This window comes from Zeus faber (assembly GCF_960531495.2).
Source record: "Zeus faber genome assembly, chromosome: 19".
Lineage (NCBI taxonomy): Eukaryota > Metazoa > Chordata > Actinopteri > Zeiformes > Zeidae > Zeus > Zeus faber.
Genome location: NC_137206.1, coordinates 1,744,966 through 1,762,465, shown reverse-complemented (window position 1 = coordinate 1,762,465; position 17,500 = coordinate 1,744,966). Strand labels below are relative to the sequence as shown.

Genomic DNA, 17,500 nt, shown 5'->3' with positions numbered 1-17,500 from the left:
GTACTTGTGTGTAAATGAGGCTTTCTGGGTTCTGCCGCGGTTTAATGAGTTCTTCATATTGCGGGGGCCCTCGGTGACCCGGGATGGAGTCTGCCTCGGAGGGGCCGCACCGAGCGTCGTGTTTGCCAGACTGCCGACTGAACCCCGACTAAACCCGCAGACAGCATCAACTTGAACCACCTTTAGTCTTTGGAAGAAAGAAAGAGAGAAAGGGAAAATCGCCCGGCTCCACCGTATTCCCAAAAGGACCTTCAAACAACCCTTGTTTTTTTTTTAGGATTGTGAACGTTTCTCTCTCTGTGCTGTATCCCCTGAAGGGTTCTGCTCTCTCTCTCTGGAAAGACTGCTAGAGCCAGATTAGGCGTATATCCCCCCTTCCATTCCGAGATATAAAAACCTCGTCAGAATGTCCTGCCGTCTCTGTTATAAAGTTGTTGTTTTTTTGACAGGAAGTCAAAAGTTTACTGTGACATAGTTGAAAATGGGGTGAAGTTTAATCGAAGGGCTTAGCGGTCTCTCCGCCGCCGCACGGCCTTGGGTTACTTGGAGGGAAGGATGGGGGGGGGGCTAAGGAGATCAAACCCAAACAGTTATGACTGAAAATAAACTGAGGAGGACTGGTGGATTGACCTCCGACCCCCTCTGGGGCCCGTGGCGGTGGAGGATCAGTTCTAAGGAGCTCCTCATGCATCAGGGGTGCAGAGGAGCCTGGTCTCCGTGGGAGTGTCCTCCTGCGGCTTCTCTGTCGATGGAGACGTTTGGATCGGGCCAAGGCGACGGCCCCGGGACCACGAGTCACACAAAGCAAACGACAAAAAAAGAGACGCTGAAACGCTGTGCGGCGGTAACGTTTGACTGTGAGGACGAGGAGCTGGAGCGGAAAGCGGCTCCGGCTCCGTCCCTCGGGGTCTTTAGCGACGCTCTTTGGCGTTCGAGCGGAGACGTCCCTTTGCGGCCTCCCTCGCTCAACGTGCGACCCTCACCTCTCCTGCTCCTGCTCCCGCCCTCTCCAGGTTCCCTGTCTCCCCCATGCCGTGTTGAGGAATGAGCGATCGCCATGGAAACTCAGTCCCAGGCCAGTTCCGCAGCTGAGAAGAAGAAGAAGCCGGAGACCATCGTGGCGAGCAGGGGCCCGTCAGCGCGGAGCGACATCAGCGAGAAGGCCGTGGCGTCCAGCACCACCTCCAATGGTACGTCCCGCTCCTCAGTGGCACCGCCCGCTTTTTAATGTCAATGTTGCTCCAACCTCTTAAGTTGTTATGATATCTGCCTTACAGGAAGTTGGATGTATGAATAGACGCCCCCGCTTTCTCGTCTCTTCACGTGTCTTTCTCTCCACGTCCTGAACAAAAGGTCTCGCTTGTAAAGGTGTGTTTACGTTGCCGTGTCAAAAGCGTCAAAAACAGACTTGCAGCTCGCACCTCACGTCCTCCAGTGAAGGACACGTGATGCTGAGCGCAAGGCAAATACATCACAACAAACCCGACGTCGGGATCCCCACGGAGTCATTAGACCTAGCGGTTTTAGGGGTGGAGGAGCAGGGGGAAGGTGGAGAGCGTGCACCGTCAGGACCGCAGACGATGAACCACCTCCGCAGCCTGATGTTCTGTCTGGACTCAACGCCAGAGTTCTTGAGCGTTTTCCAACCGAAGGACCACCGGCTGCGGGATCGCCTTGGACCCCTCCCTCGCCACCTCGGCGACCTTGAGGACGATGCCCTGAGGACCGACGCCCTGAGGACCGACACCTTGAGGACCGATGCCTTGAGGACGATGCCCTGAGGACCGACCCCTGAGGACCGACGCCTTGAGGACCGACGCCTTGAGGACCGACGCCCTGAGGACCGACACCTTGAGGACCGATGCCTTGAGGACGATGCCCTGAGGACCGACCCCTGAGGACCGACGCCTTGAGGACCGACGCCTTGAGGACCGACGCCTTGAGGACCGACGCCCTGAGGACCGACGCCTTGAGGACCGACGCCTTGAGGACCGACGCCCTGAGGACCGACGCCCTGAGGATCGACGCCATGAGGACCGACGCCCTGAGGACCGACGCCTTGTGGACCGACGCCTTGAGGACCGACGCCTTGAGGACCGACGCCCTGAGGACCGACGCCTTGAGGACCGACCCCTTGAGGACCGACGCCTTGAGGACTGACACCTGGAGGACCCTCTTAACACCTTGAATATTTGCCCGGGGACTTGGAAGTCCTTGCTCAAGTCCTTTGACGTAGTCTAGGCCGAACCAGGAAGGTCCAAACAGGCTGCTGTCTCTGTCTGACAAGCTCCATCCACCAGATACAGCTGCAAGGGGTGGAGGAGGGGGGGTGTGCATCCTGATGCATCTTGGGAAAAGACTCGCATTCGTTCCCAGATGGCCGCCGCTATTTTATTAATTAAAGGGCGACAAGGGGGGAAGAAAAGAAACGATGCTGTGGAAAGGCATGGATGTCATTTGACTCTGTGATTACTGCAGTCGACACAAAGGCTTTTGACTCTGTTCTTTTTTTCTTGTAAACATTCTTTGGTATCCTCCCTAAACTGCGGCAGCACAGCATATCCCAGCTTCCTCCAACGGTACACCTTCAAAAAAGCGGTGTGTGTGTGTGTGCGTAAGCGTGTGTACCTACGCACTGAGAAAGTCGCCGTTTAGATGGCAATCTCTCCCCGCTTTCAGAATCATAAGATAGCTTACACATTCTTTGTGTGGTTATAATTACAGCGCATTCCCAAGTTGCCCCCTCGTACTCGCAACCTCTTATCAGGGTAACCCTAGACCCTAGACCCGCCTCAACCCTAACCCCTCCAGCCCCTGCCCGACCGGCTCTGTCCAAACAAAAGGTAATTGTAAGCAGCTGTAGAGGCCGAACGACGGGCTCTTCGCTGGAAAACCACAGCGAAGAGCCCCCACCCCCACCCCCACCCCCACCACCCTGCTGCTCGCTCTCCCGCCTCTTCTCCACCCCCGTGTAGCTCGTAGCTTGTAGGGCAGCGGCCCCTGATCCCAGCGCAGGGGAAACCCCGTGGTGCGGCCCCCTCCACGCCGCTGCGCCCGTCGTGTTCAGGGGAGGGAGGTTTGCTGGAGGGAGGGGGGGCCAGGTGGCGACGGAGGGGGGCCAGGTGGCGACGGAGGGGGGCCAGGTGGCGACGGAGGGGGGTCAGAAGGCGAGGGAGGGGGGTCAGAAGGCGAGGGAGGGGGGCGGCTGTTCCGACCGCCAGGCTCCGTGACTTTATGCCACATTTGTGATTTAACAGCACATGCGGGCGGGCCCCCATGGAGGCGGATTTCAGTGTCTGAGCGGAGATTGTGAACATGTTGGGGCCGAGGGGCCTGACAAACTCAACGAGTCCTTTTCATTGTTGAGAGTGTAGCTGCACCGAGTAACACAAAGAGAAAGAAAAGCCCAAAAAACGCCTTTGGTGTTCTTCAAATGAGCTCTAAAGAAATGAATGCATGGGCTCTTTCATCGCTCATATTCATAAATGCACAGTCATGTGGTTGTTGGTTTTTGGTTTTTAATCCCCACAGGTGTTTGTGAAATGGACGTGGCTGCGGTGACAGGGCCAGGCTTCGTAGCTTTGAGGCCTCTTTGTACCGTACAGTCAAATGCTTTGGCAAAGCTACACCGTGGCACACACACACACACACACACACACACACACACACACACACACACACAGCTGACACCAAACACCAAAACAAGCCTTTATAACTCTGCACATTTCCACAACTTTGTCTTCTTTCTCTTCTCGTCCCGCCCCCCTCTCTCTCTCTCTCTCTCTCTCTCTCTCTCTCTCTCTCTCCCTCTCTCTCTCTCTCTCTCTCTCCCTCTCTCCCTCCACCCTTCCCCGACCCTGTAAGTCTTCCTTTTGGAGCAGCGGAGCAGCCGGGGTGGTGTAATGGCAGAGGTCTGGCGGGGAGCGTTCCCACATGGCCGGCTAAACGGTGGTTTTATTCTGTCTCCTTCCCCCCTCCCTCCACGGGCCTGACAGCTTGAAAGGGCCTGTGCCTCCACAAAGCTGCGATGGGTGCTGTTGAGCGGGAGGGGGCGGGGGGTCGCTCTCATCGTTTGCCAGGCAGGTGGAGCACAAAGTACCCACAAAGTTCCCCCGATTCTTTTGTCACCCATCTCGAGCTTAAAAAAAAAAAAAAAAAAACGGTCCACGGTGCTGGGCTGAATAAATCCTGTCGTCATGGGATAATTTGCTCATAAAAAGCAGGCTGGGGGGGCTGTTTCCAAAAGAGAGGGGGAGGGGTGGGGGGGACTGAACGAGCGGGGGCGCAAACTTTGCGGCGGGTGGGGCTGACTGCTCGGTCTTTTTTTTCATTTACTTTTGAACGTGGCGGCCGCGCAAAACGTGCAAACGAGGTGGAGAAAAGGAGCAGGGAGCAGCGAGGAAGGCGTGGGCCGGAAGATCAGCACTGAAGACGACAGACGTTTACATTTTTTTATATATTTCTATTTTTTTGTCAAATGGTTTTATTTGAATCCCGCTTGTGAAGTTCACTTTTCCCCTGCTTTTTGGCAAAAAGAGCGGAAAAGATGAAAGATGCTTTATTTGTCACCTGGGGTCACACAGGTACAGTGCACTGATGATGATGATGATGATGATGATGAAGGGCGACCTCCACTGGTTTTGCAAACAGAGCAGAAAAAAAAGAAATCACCAAAAACATACACAACAATAGACAGTATACACAACAAGAAGGCAGAAATGTAAGCAGGAGCTGCCTGTGTGAGGATGGCTGCCATCAGCCTGAAGGAGCTTCCTGCTTCTTGCTCGACCACATTGCTGATATGCACCTTCACGTCAGGGTTTCCATGACAACAAACCGGTGCCGGTCCACGTGTCCTGGAGGATTTCAACGTCCAGGACAAAGGGAAGAGATTCTGGTCAAATATTCTCTGTGTTTATTGAGCTTAAAAACAACTGATAAGCAGCTTTTATAGAGAATGACATCATCAAGAAATGTAGATGTATCATATTTTTTATTAAATATTCAAAATAAAATAAGTCCTGTCAGTTAAGCTATTTCAAAAATAAATAACTATGAATATTACGACTTGAAATCAAATCATTTCCGTTCGTGAACAGTAAGGAACAAGTCCAGCTGCTTTAACGTTTCACTAAAAAATGTTTTTGATCAAATCAAAAACAAAATAAACATGACAAGTCAGTGTAAATAAGTAATAGTTTGTGTTGTATTTGACACAGTGAATATTTATCGTCTGCTTTGGTTGAACAAGCTGTCCACCGGGGAGGGGGCGGGGCTTGCTTCTATATCCACTGACCTCATTGGTCAGAGGTCAGAGGTCGGCTTCAGATCGTCCAAAGCGATTGGCTTTCCACTGCCACTTGCCCAACGTGGAAATGAACTGATCTGTGGAATTTTTTATGGAAACCATTGAGTCTGTTTTATTTCGAGATCGAAGAAAAATAAATAATACGATAATTTATCGTTATTGTTTTATCAAACCAGAACTAATTCAAATTGTGCTGAGAGGGAATTATTTTCACGGGACATTATGACCGGAGAGATTTCAATATGTCGGACTTGAACAGATTTTCCCGGCAGTTATGGAAACCCGGGTACATGTGCAGAGAAGCGCTCGACCTCCAAACGATGCTTGAGACAGCAACCTCTCCCACAGACTTTGGGTTTGGGTTTGGGCGGAGGAGCTGCAGCAGGGATGGCGGGCGGAGATCCACCCTGCCCCCGGGTCAGGAAATGGATCGGGAGAAGCGCCGCGCCGCAAAGGTGGCGGCGACACGTTTACACCGGTGAAAAGGGAGCACGGAGACCCTCAGGACGCGACGCCGGGTGGGGGCCGGGGGGCAAACGTGCCAAGCTCCCAGGGGCCACGGACGCTTCCTCCACCAGAGAAACCCAGAAGCGAATGGAGGCGGCGAAGCTCAGACGCTCGGACGGCGGAAAAAAAGGAAACGCTTAAGTGCTTCACCGGGGGAGAAAAGAGGATATCTTTTGAGCGAGGGGGGAGACGGCGAGAGAGAGAGAGAGGGAGAGAGAGAGAGAGAGAGGGAGGGAGGGAGAAAGCGGGGCCACCTCCCTTTTTAGGGGGCCATTTAAATGATCATTGGTAAATAGAAGGGGAATGTCATCTGACAGAAATAAAGTTCCCGTTAACAGTGGGGACGGGAAAGTAATTTACAGATACGCTGTCCCCGCCATCTTTGTGCCTCCCAGATAAGGTTTCATTTCCAGAAACGGATAGGAGACATTTTCACTTACGGGGCCCCCATTCTGGGACACCTGTGATAACAGCTTGTGGACCCCTAATTGAAAATGGGTTTCAAAATGGATTTTCACTTTTCCCCCCCCCACACACACACACACACACTCCACACCTCCCTCACGCACATCGCCGTCCCCGCCCTCAAGACCCCCCCACCCCCACCTCCACCCCCAACGACACTCCGTCAACAACCCCCCCCCCCCACACACACACAAATCCCCTCCCCCGTCAGGGCTCATACCCTGTCCTCCATCGCTCCTCCCTTGTCGTGTGGCCTGGGGAAGGAGGGAAGGAGGGAAGGAGGGAAGGAGGGAAGGGGAGAGGAGACAAGAGGAGGGGAGGAAAAGAAGAAGGGAGAGAGGAGAGGGGGAGGGAAAGGAGGGGAGGAGAGGAGAAGAAGGAAGGAGAGGAGGGGAGGAGGAGAGAAGAGGGGAGGGGAGAAGGAGTGGAAAGAGGAAAGCAGCGGAGAAGAGGAAAGAAGGGAAGGTAGGAGGAAACGGGAGAAGGACGAACTCGCCGATCACTCGACGGGACTCCTCACCCCCCTCCCCCGCTCCTCTTCTCCCTCCACACCTCCCTCCCCCTCTCTTCACACAAGGGATGCATTGACGCCGCTTCACCGCGGGGGGTCCCCGCCCGGGGAACAGACCACGCCCACCACAGCCAGAACCGGACCACGCCCTGATCCTGCAGAGCCAGGCTCTGTGGGCGGCACAATTCAACTCACTCCGACACCATTTATCATCCAGTTTTTCGCACTTTCACGACTTCATTGGGACTTAATGCCGTGTGCCAAGTGTTGTCCGTCTTGCTGGGGAGTTGAAACCAAGGCAGCGTGGTATCAGCTGCAGCCAAACAAGTCGTGAGGCAGAAGGAAGTAAACGGTAAAATGATCTTTCTTAAATCTTACATTTATTTTTTACCGTGAACAGTTGCCGTGCGTGTACTTCAGCTCCGACGTGACGTGATGCTGATGCCTCCAGGTTGTGGAGCAGCAGCTTGGTTCTGTTTTCACAGGGAAACACACTCTGTGTGACAGTACAAGTACACTGTACTCATACTGTATTCATACTGTATTCATACTGTACTCATACTGTATTCATACTGTATGTATACTGTATTTATACTGTATTCATACTGTATTTATACTGTATTCATACTGTATTCATACTTTATTTATACTGTATTTATACTGTTTATTTTAAGTCATATGGACCAGATTGTTTTTCCGTTTTCAGTTTTTGGGCTCGGGATCAGTACTGACAGTGAAAAAAGTCACATTTTACATCCAAACATGCACGGAAGAACAAAATGGTCCAGGGTTTGTGTCCAGACGAAAGCCTTCCTGTCCTGCAGAGTTTCCATGACAACAAACTTGTGCTTGAGTGACAATGGCATGACTGGTGAGGACTGGTGATGACTGGTGATGACTGGTGATGACTGGTGATGACTGGTGATGACTGGTGATGACTGGTGATGACTGGTGATGACTGGTGATAATATTCTCTGTGTCTACTGAGCTTAAAAACAATTGATAAGAAGGATTTATAGAGAATGACATCATCAAGGCATGTAGGTGTATATTATATATATTTTTTGAATATTCAAAATAAAATAAGTCCTGTCAGTTAAGCTATTTTAAAAATAAATAACTATGAATATTACGACTTGAAATCAAATCATTTCCGTTCGTAAACAGTAAGGAACAAGTCCAGCTGCTTTAACATTTCACTAAAACATGTTTTTGATCAAATCAAAAACAAAATAAACATGACAAGTCAGTGTAAATAAGTAATAGTTGTGTTGTATTTGACACAGTGAATACTTATCGTCTGCTTTGGTTGAACTTAAATATCAACAAACATCAAACTATGGATGTATGTGTCCCTGTCGTCAACCATGACATCATCTCTCTGACGCTGCTCCGTGTTTACAAGCTGTCCACCGGGGAGGGGGCGGGGCTTACTTCTATATCCACTAACCTCATTGGTCAGAGGTCAGAGGTCGGCTTTATATCGTGCAAAGCGATTGGCTTTCCACTGCCACTTGCCCAACCTGGAAATGAACTGATCTGTGGAATTTTTTATCAAAACAATCGAGTCTGTTTTATTTCGAGATTGAAGAAAAAAAAAAAAAGATAATTATCGTTATTGTTTTGTCGCCCAGAAATTAAAATTGCGGTCAGAGGGAATTATTTTCACCGGACATTATGACCGGAGAGATTTTAATATGTTGGACTTCAACAGATTTTCCAGGTGAAAAAACGGTATTTACCGGATAAGGGGAGCTCTGGTGTCCTGTGTCTGTATGGAGGCTTTTGATGAACCAGAGGCGGTTGTGGGGGACTCGTGGTGGGTGCACGTGAACCCCATGCCTGGGGAAGCCCCTGTCCTGCACCCTGCGCTGTCCGGTGCCTGTGGGGGTTAATGGGAGAAGACTGGAGGGGGGGGGGGGGGGGGATAAGGGACCTCGGGGGGCCCCGGGGGGGGGGGCCCAGGGGTCCGTGGGGCGGCTCAAGGGTCAAACAGCAACAATGGAAAGCACGTTGTATGGCGTGACACGTTGCCCTGCTCAGGGAAACTGGCTTTTAGTGTCGGAGCCCCCCTGCTGTCTGGCTCACAGGCACGTACGCGTCGATAAAAGTGAAATTCTGAGAGGAAGTTGCATCAAAGGACCAGTTTTACGTTGTGTGGCTGTCATTACATTACATAACATTACATTAGACTACATTACATTACACTTCATTACAATACACTACATTTCACTACATTACATTCTATTATACTACATTACATTACACTACATCACATTACATTACATGATATTACACTACATTACATTACATTGCATTACATTACACTACATTACATTACACTACACTACACTACATTACATTACATTACACTACATTTCACTTCATTACATTACACTACATTACATTACATTACACCTCATTACATTACATTACACTAGATTCAAGATTCAAGAGGTTTATTCGTCACATACATACACATACTTTCATACATATATGCAGTGAAATGTCAAACTACATGACATTACATTACATTATATTACATTACATTATATTACACTACATTACATTACATTGAACTACAATACATTACATTATATTACATTTCCTTAAATGACATTACACTACATTACATTACTTTACACTGCATTATATTACACTACATTACATTACACTCCATTATATTACATTACATTACACTACATTATATTAAACTCCATTACATTACATTACATTACATTACATAATAAAGTATAAAGCGTGAAGTACAGGCGACTTCAGCAGACACAGAGTGAGAAGTCAGAGAGATTAATGAGAGTAATATAACGGCAGCTATGGCAACCAAATACTTAGTTTGTAATATGTCGTCTGTTAAGACAGTTTTCATACAGTTTGGAGCAGAATGAGAACAGACGTGTGTGGACGTCTGGCATCACTGGAATCAGAGCGGACACAGCCAAGCTCCTGGAGTCCTGCTCTAAAAGCTTTGACTTGTCCCCAAAAACTTGTTCAATATGTCCACACACACTCAATAATGTGCGAGTGTGCTCATGTGCGCAACAAATGCCCTTGTAAGGGTGCGCGCGCACACACACACACACACACACACACACACACACACACACACACACACACACACACACACACACACACGCTAACAAACACAGGGGCATACAGAAAAGAATCTGCTAGGATGCTTGCATGCTTACAATCTCTTTAGCACACACGCACACACACACACACACACACACACACACACACACACACACAAACACACACACATACACTCACACACACACACACACACACACACACACACACACACACACACACACACTCACACCACAGTGAACATGCTCTGTGTGCCAGAGACATTTCATGGCCCTCTGCACTGAAGGCAATTTCCTGCAGCAGCGGGGCGACGGGCTTTGGCAGAGCCACCTCGCGGGGGCCTGAGGCGCGGGATTAGCCCAGCGTCGCTGCTGCTCAGGGCGGAGGGGCCTCCAGCTGCCCGGCCCGGTCCAACCCGGTCCAACCCGGGCCAACCCGGTCCAACCCGGGCCAACCCAGGCCAACCCGGGCCGGCCTCGCTGGCACGCGTCCGCCTGCACAGATCAGCTCACTTCTGGAAGCCGCCCCCGAGACGAGGCGTCGGCGCTGAGAGGAGATGCCACCAGTCCTCCTCCTCCTCCTCCTCCTCCTCCTCCTCCTCCTCCTGGATCGCCCGGAATGCTGTTCTGCTTCAAAGATGCTGTCGCGGGTGTTTAAGCGGTTACCGCGGCGACTCTTCCTGCTATTAACGGCTAATCTGGGTAATTCCTCTTAGCGGCGACGCTCGTTGAGAAGCGTTTAGAGCCAGATCTCAATTGAGCTCACGCCGCGCGCCGAACAAACACTGACCGGGCTCCTCGCTCCGGCTCCTGGCTTCTTGCGAGTGGGGCTCGCGCCGCCCGCGACAGTGGCCCCACGGAGCCGCCCGAGGTCACGCCGAGAGCCCAGGCGTCCCGGGGGTCGGAGGTCACGGGGGTCAAGGGGCGGAGAAAGAGAGACGACGCCTCGCAGCGAGCGAGCGGCCGCACAAAGGAGCTTTTTCAGAGAGAAGTGAGTGGGTCCGAGGCAGCCAGGCAGCCAGGCAGCCAGGCAGCCAGGCAGCCAGGCAGCCAGGCCGCCTGGAACCGGAACCATCCAGCCCAGAGCCACCGTCCTCCCCCCTCCCTCCCCCCTATCAGGCAGGGAGGCACGGGGGGTTGACCGAGGTCCCTGTAAACTCATAAACCCATAAAGTGGGAAACAGTCGTTGATTATTCTGCCCATTTGTTGGCAGGCCTCAGTGCCCCCCCCCCCCCCCCCCGCCTCCAAGAACAAAGGAGGGGGAGCCCCCCCCCCCACCAGTCCAATTTATTATCCAGAGTCCCCCCCCTCCCTCCCTCTCCGTCTCCCCCCTCTCTCCCTCCCTCCCTCCCTCCCTCTCCCTCGTCCCGGTCGGGGTCTTGGCCGACCGGGACCCGGGGCAGTGAGACAGGTTTATTGCGGCAGCGCCTCGTGGTTCTTCCTCCGGTCGCGTTTGTCTTCTGTGTTTTTCCCCCCTTGCCTCCCGTGAAGAGCGCCGCCCCCCCGCGGAGGCGCCGCTGACGCCGCTTCCTGCTTCTGGACGGGCGGAGGCCATGGTTGGGTGAAGCGCTGGGAGCTCCTTCCCTGGACGGGGGAGAAATGAGCTTCCTGTGCGTGAGGCGTCACCATGACTTCACAACACACCCGCTTAGGGTTCCTAGTATTTAGCACCGAGCAAAGAGGAGGAAAACGTTTTCGAAAGCAAAATGTTTAAATATGCAGTTTGTCCAGACAAACAGAGAACAGAGTACATCCCATAATGCCTAGGGGGATAGCTTCAAAATCATGTTGTTTTTTTTTCACTTCTTAAATGGTAAAGTTGGTTTGTAATACACCGACCCATTTGGGAAAATGATGTATTTTTAGCAGGGCATCAAAAAGGATGAATATTCAGGGAAAGCTGTGAACAGGGAATGCAGACCATAATATGCAACGCCTCATCAAATAAATATGAATACAGAAATTTAAGCGAGCGCTTTTGCATTATACAGCTATTACATTTTAATGCCCCTTCCTACCGAGGGTCCTGCTCTATTATGTAAATGAGGCATTTAAGGAGGAGGCTGACGAGCTGCCAGTGCAATTTCCCCCGAAAAGTTCCCGGGAACCGTTGAGCAAGAGAGAAAAGAAGCAAAGTGACGTTTTTACGACGGCAGCTTCCTCTGTTCACTGACGACAACCATCCGCTCAGAGCTGCTCTGAGCGACTGGAGACATGTGCCTGGCTCCCACAATGCAACAGGCCCCTCCATACACCCCTAATCCCCCCCTCACTCCCCCACCCCCACCCCCTGACTCCTCCTGGGTCTCGCCCCCACCTTCCTCCCTCCACCTCTCCTCTCCACCCCCCCCCCCCTCGCAGTGCGAAAGAAGAGCTAGGATCAAAGGCCACAAAACATGGCAGTGATTTCTGGTGATTGATTGGAAGCAGAGGTTTAGAAGAGGGTGAATCCCAACCTCCACCCCCTCCACCCCCACCCCCCCCCTCCCTCCCCTCCCTCCCCCTCCCGTGCTTCCCAGGGCTCAGGTTTTTTCGGCACAAAAAGAGCTGTGGAGTTGCTGCGATTGGCAGGCGGGCGTCAGCGAGGAAAGGAGTCCAGCGCAGGAGCAGCTTGGGCTTCAAGCCAAGGCCTCTTCCTGCTCCTGCCACTCAGGGCGGGCGGGGTAGACAGGGTGGATGGGGTGGACGGGGTGGACGGGGTGGATGGGGTAGACGGGGTGGACGGGGTAGACAGGGTGGATGGGGTGGACGGGGTGGATGGGGTAGACGGGGTGGACGGGGTAGACAGGGTGGATGGGGTGGACGGGGTGGATGGGGTAGACGGTGTAGATGTGGGGGGGGGGTGTCTTGCCTGCATGTGAGCAGGGCTGGTGTAATCCCCCCTCAGCCGGGCCCACTGGCAGCGCTGGATGGAGGTGGAGGCGGGAGGAGGGAGGTGGAGGAGGGGATTGATTTTTCGGAACGGAGTCACGGTGGGAATTGAACTCAGATGCGTAGCGGAGGCAGAGGCTTGGAAGCGGGGGGGGGTGGGGGGGTTTGAACTTGGGTGAAGCCGTTACTCATGTTAATCAGTTGCGTAGCTGTCTCTCAGCATCAGAACCCGTCGCTCTGCTCCTGTGGCTCCTGAGGCCCTCGGTGCCGGTTAAGCAGGCCCCGCGGAGCCCCCCGGCCTGCCAGCGTCCTCTGAAGGAATCTGAAGAGACGCTGCTCGTCCACACGACGGCTTCAGCTGCACAGAACCCGTCTCACTCTCCCCCTGTCTCACTCTCCCCCATCTCTCTCTCCCCCTGTCTCTCTCTCCCCCTGTCCCACTCTCCCCCCGTCTCTCTCTCCCCCTGTCTCACTCTCCCCTCGTCTCTCTCTCCCCCGTCTCTCTTCTACCCGTCTCACTCTCCCCTTGTCTTTCTCTCCCCCGTCTTTCTCTCCCACCGTCTCACTCTCCCCCCGTCTCTCTCTCCCCTTGTCTCTCTCTCCCCCCGTCTCTCTCTCCCCGTCTCACTCTCCCTCGTCTCTCTCTCCCCCTGTCTCTCTCTCCCCCTGTCCCACTCTCCCCCCGTCTCTCTCTCCCCCTGTCTCACTCTCCCCTCGTCTCTCTCTCCCCTCGTCTCTCTCTCCCCCGTCTCTCTTCTACCCGTCTCACTCTCCCCTTGTCTCTCTCTCCCCCGTCTCTCTCTCCCCGTCTTTCTCTCCCACCGTCTCACTCTCCCCTCGTCTCTCTCTCCCCTTGTCTCTCTCTCCCCCCGTCTCTCTCTCCCCCCGTCTCTCTCTCCCCGTCTCACTCTCCCCTCGTCTCCTTCTCCCCTCATCTCTCTCTCCTCCTGTCTCTCCCTCCCCTCGTCCTCCTCACGCCCTAAAAGGGTGATTCTCTCCGGGGTCACGTCTCCTTTCTGTTTTGTTTTTTTTTAAGCTGCCGTCCGTGAAAGAGGCATTAAAATAACTCCCGAGCGTCGTCAACGATCCCACTCGCTGCTCGGCAGCTCCGAGTCCGTCCCCGCGCTTTGAGAGACACGTGCGCACACCTCCATGTTCACACTCTATATATTTACACACGCACACACACACACATCCACCATTGACTCTCTCTCTCCCTCTTTCAACACGGCTGGAGCGCAGCGTCGCTCTCTGGGTCGGGGCAGCTGGAGGATGAGGTCGCAGATTATTAACCGTTTGACGGCCTGATGACTTCATCGCCGCCGCTGTCAGAGGCGGCACCGCATTACGTCTCCACCGCCTCAATGGGCCCTTTGTTCTGGTCTGGCTCTGCTAGAGAGAGAGGGAGGGAGGGAGGGAGTGAAAGAGAGAGGGTGAGGGAGAAAAGGAGGGAGAGGTAGAATGAGAGAGAGAGAGAGTGGGGTAGTGGGGAGGGAGAGAGGGAGGGAGGGAGTGGAAGAGAGAGAGAGGGGGGAAGGGGAGAGGGAGTTTGGAGGAGTGGAGGGAGAGAGTGGGTGAGAGAAGGATGAAGAAGGAGTGTGGAGGAAGAGAGAGCGTTGGCGAGAGAGGCAGTGGGGGGGGTGTAGGGAGAGAGCGGGAAAAGAGAGGGAGTTTGGGGGTAGAGAGGGAGTGGGAGATAGGTGAAGCGGAGAGAGAGAGAGAGGGAGGCGTGGAAGGGGAGAGAGAGGTCAAAGAGAGTTTGGAGGAGAGAGAGGGAGAGAAGAGGGAGAGATGGATGGTGAGAGGAGAGGAAGAAAGAGAGAAATGAGAGCGAGGGATAGAGGGAGACGGAGGGGATAGAAAGTGGGGAGGGAGAGGGCACTAGAGAAGGAGAGAGAGGGGGAGGGAGGAAGGAAGGGACGGAAGACGAAAGGAGGGGGGAGAGGGGCTGGAGGGAGAGAGAAAAGGGCGAGAGACACAGAGAAAGACAGAAGTGGAGTAGAGGTGGAGAGGGAACCGGGAGGGAGCGATGGAGGGAGTGAGGGAGACATGAGAGGGAGAGGGGGCGGTGAAAAGATGGAGAGGAAGTGAGAGGCAAGAGGGCAGAGTCACGAGTAAAAGGGAGGATGAGGAGCGGATAACAAGTTCTAGGGGAGGGTGGAGGAGGATTATGAGGAGGTGGTGAAAGAAGAGGCATGAACGAGGGATGAATCAGAGCAAAGGGAGGGAGGAAAGACGGAGAGGAAGGAACCCGATGTTCTCCAGATGTTGTTTTATGCACCACCTCAGTGAATATCAAACATTATAAAAAGCACAAAGATGTGGTCATGCTGGGCGTGTCCTCCATCCTCTCTCCGTTCCTGGTGTTTGTCCTAAAGTGGCGACACATCGTCAAGCGCGATACACTATAATAATTATAATACAGCCAAAAAATTAGATATTTGCGGTTATTTCACTTCTTTTATTTATTTTTTTAAATATAATTTTTATTTATTACCTTTTTCCATTTTAATTTTTTAATTAATTTAATTTACATTTTTATTTAATTTGTGATTTACTTTAAATTTATTTTATTTTATTTTATTATTTTATTTAAGTTATTTCACTTCATTTCAAAACTATTTTTGTCGCGACATCTTATTCTAATGATGACGTTCTGCGTAACGTCGCAAAAGTGCGCCCACTATGGCCAGAAGCGGTAACTGCACGCTGTTTTATTCCTCCCCTTTTTCCACCCGGAAACCGCCCGAGCGCCAAACGGGGAGGAAGGAACCGGGAACCTGTTCGGGAAACACCCGGCGGGGATGACGATATGCACACGGCCGCGTCCCGCTCGCCCTTTCGAAATCGCCGCCTGGCCCCCGTCGGCCCCGCCCAGGGCCGCCGGAGCAATTTGGCTCCGGCGAGGGGCCCCCAGATTATGAGGGCAGCCTGTCAGCTGATCACAAGAGAAGGCCCTGCAGTGGAATGTGGGATTAATGGAGGAGTAATGCAGTGATTAGAGGCGGAGGTCGAGGAGGAGGACTCCACCGTCTGGAGTGACAGCGGAGGTCACTACGGAGCAGAGCTCATTACCCAGAGAGGACGGAGGACAGGATGAGGTGCTCCACCGAGAGGTGGAGGGAGGGAGAGAGAGGGAGGGAGTGGACGTGGTAGAGGGAGGGTTAGAAAAGCCTGTCTTGCTTGCAGGTCGCGACGTTCACAGCTCATGTCGATGGCGTTCAGATCAACAGTTTGTTTGAAGATGCAATAAGTGCTCCACCTCCGCTCCACCTCCGCTCCACCTCCGCTCCATCTCCGCACCACATCCGCTCTGACAAGATGAACTACAGCGAGCTTGGGGCCCACGGGGCCGGGCCCAAAGCCTGGGGCCCACGGGGCCCGCTCCACTGGGCTGGGGGGGCGCTAAACACTAAACTTCGTTGACGTCTCTGAGACTTTTTGTTTTTGTTCCAGAGACTGAACGTTGACCAGGAAGTCTGCTCCAGTCCGACACATTTCAATCTCTCCGTCACGATGTCCGGGGAAAATAATTCCTTCTCGGCACAATTACAATGATTTCTAGCCGATAAAACAATAACGATAATTATCATCATTTTTTTTGTTCCCTCTCAAAGTCTAAATAAAACAGACTCGATCGTTTCCATAAAAACTCCACAGATCAGTTCATTTCCGCGTTGGGCAAGTGGCAGTGGAAAGCCAATCGCTTTGGACGATCTGAAGCCGACCTCTGACCTCTGACCCATGAGGTTGTGGATATAGAAGTAAGCCCCGCCCCCTCCCCGGTGGACAGCTTGTAAACACGGAGCAGCGTCTGGCTTTTCTGACGGGACTTGTTTTATTTTGGATATTCAATAAAAAATATGATCCATCAAGTCTTGATGATGTCATTCTCTATAAAACCTGCTCATCAAATGTTTTTAAGCTCAATAAACAGAGAGTGTCCTCACTCAGTCAATGTTCCAGTATAAATTGGGGTGAAGAAAAAGGTCAAAGGTTATTTATTATCTCCCATCCCGACCGGTGTCCCTCTAACTCCTCCTCTCCTCGGCAGACACGGGAGATCCCCTAATCTGCCCGGTTACCCCCTTTCAGCCGCAAGTGATGAGGGGCCCGGACTCACCTGCGTTTTGGGGGGGTCCGGGGTCACAGGCCCTGCCAGGTGGATTCTGAGGCCTCATAGCGAGATGTTGTTCACAGATTTGAACTTCATACCAAGATATTGCTTCTGAGGCAAAGCGAGGGAAGAAGTTAAGAGTTTGCAGATGATTTCATGAATTCACTTTTTAAATAAATTGCTTTTAATAAAACATTAGAATTTCATAAACGCATTGGTTTGTGACTCCAGGTCTCTGGGACAAAAAGGCCAAGAAACAAAGTCTGAATGAACTTTAGGCTCAGAAACGACGACGGTTTGATGGAGTTTAGTTTCTCTTCACTGAGATGAAAAAAAACCCCCAAAAAACAGCTGCAAAACGCCTAAAACGCTCTTGAAAAACGTGTTAAAAACGTGTTAAAAACGTATTTGGATCCTCAGGACGCGGTGGAGATGAACCTGTTTTACTGAATCATCTGATGAAGCTGACGTGGTGGTGGTGGTGGTGGTGGTGGTGGTGGTGACGCTGCATGAGCTCACCTGCACAACACAACTGGTGGTTTTGGATGGGGGGGTGTGTTGGTTTCATGACGTTTGTCTTGTAAACTCAGTTCCCACTGTCACAGCTTAA

General features: G+C 52.3%; 1 protein-coding gene across 1 annotated transcript in view; it reads left to right on the top strand.

The window, feature by feature from the left end:
* The window catches only part of gli3 (GLI family zinc finger 3), a 155,073-nt gene that overhangs the window by 25,377 nt on the left and 112,196 nt on the right, over window positions 1–17,500 (top strand). Inside the window, exon 2 of the mRNA XM_080020166.1 lies at window positions 1,014–1,190. Coding sequence (XP_079876292.1) covers window positions 1,058–1,190 — 133 coding nt within the window. The 5' untranslated portion in view covers window positions 1,014–1,057. The remainder of the gene's footprint in view (window positions 1–1,013; window positions 1,191–17,500) is intronic.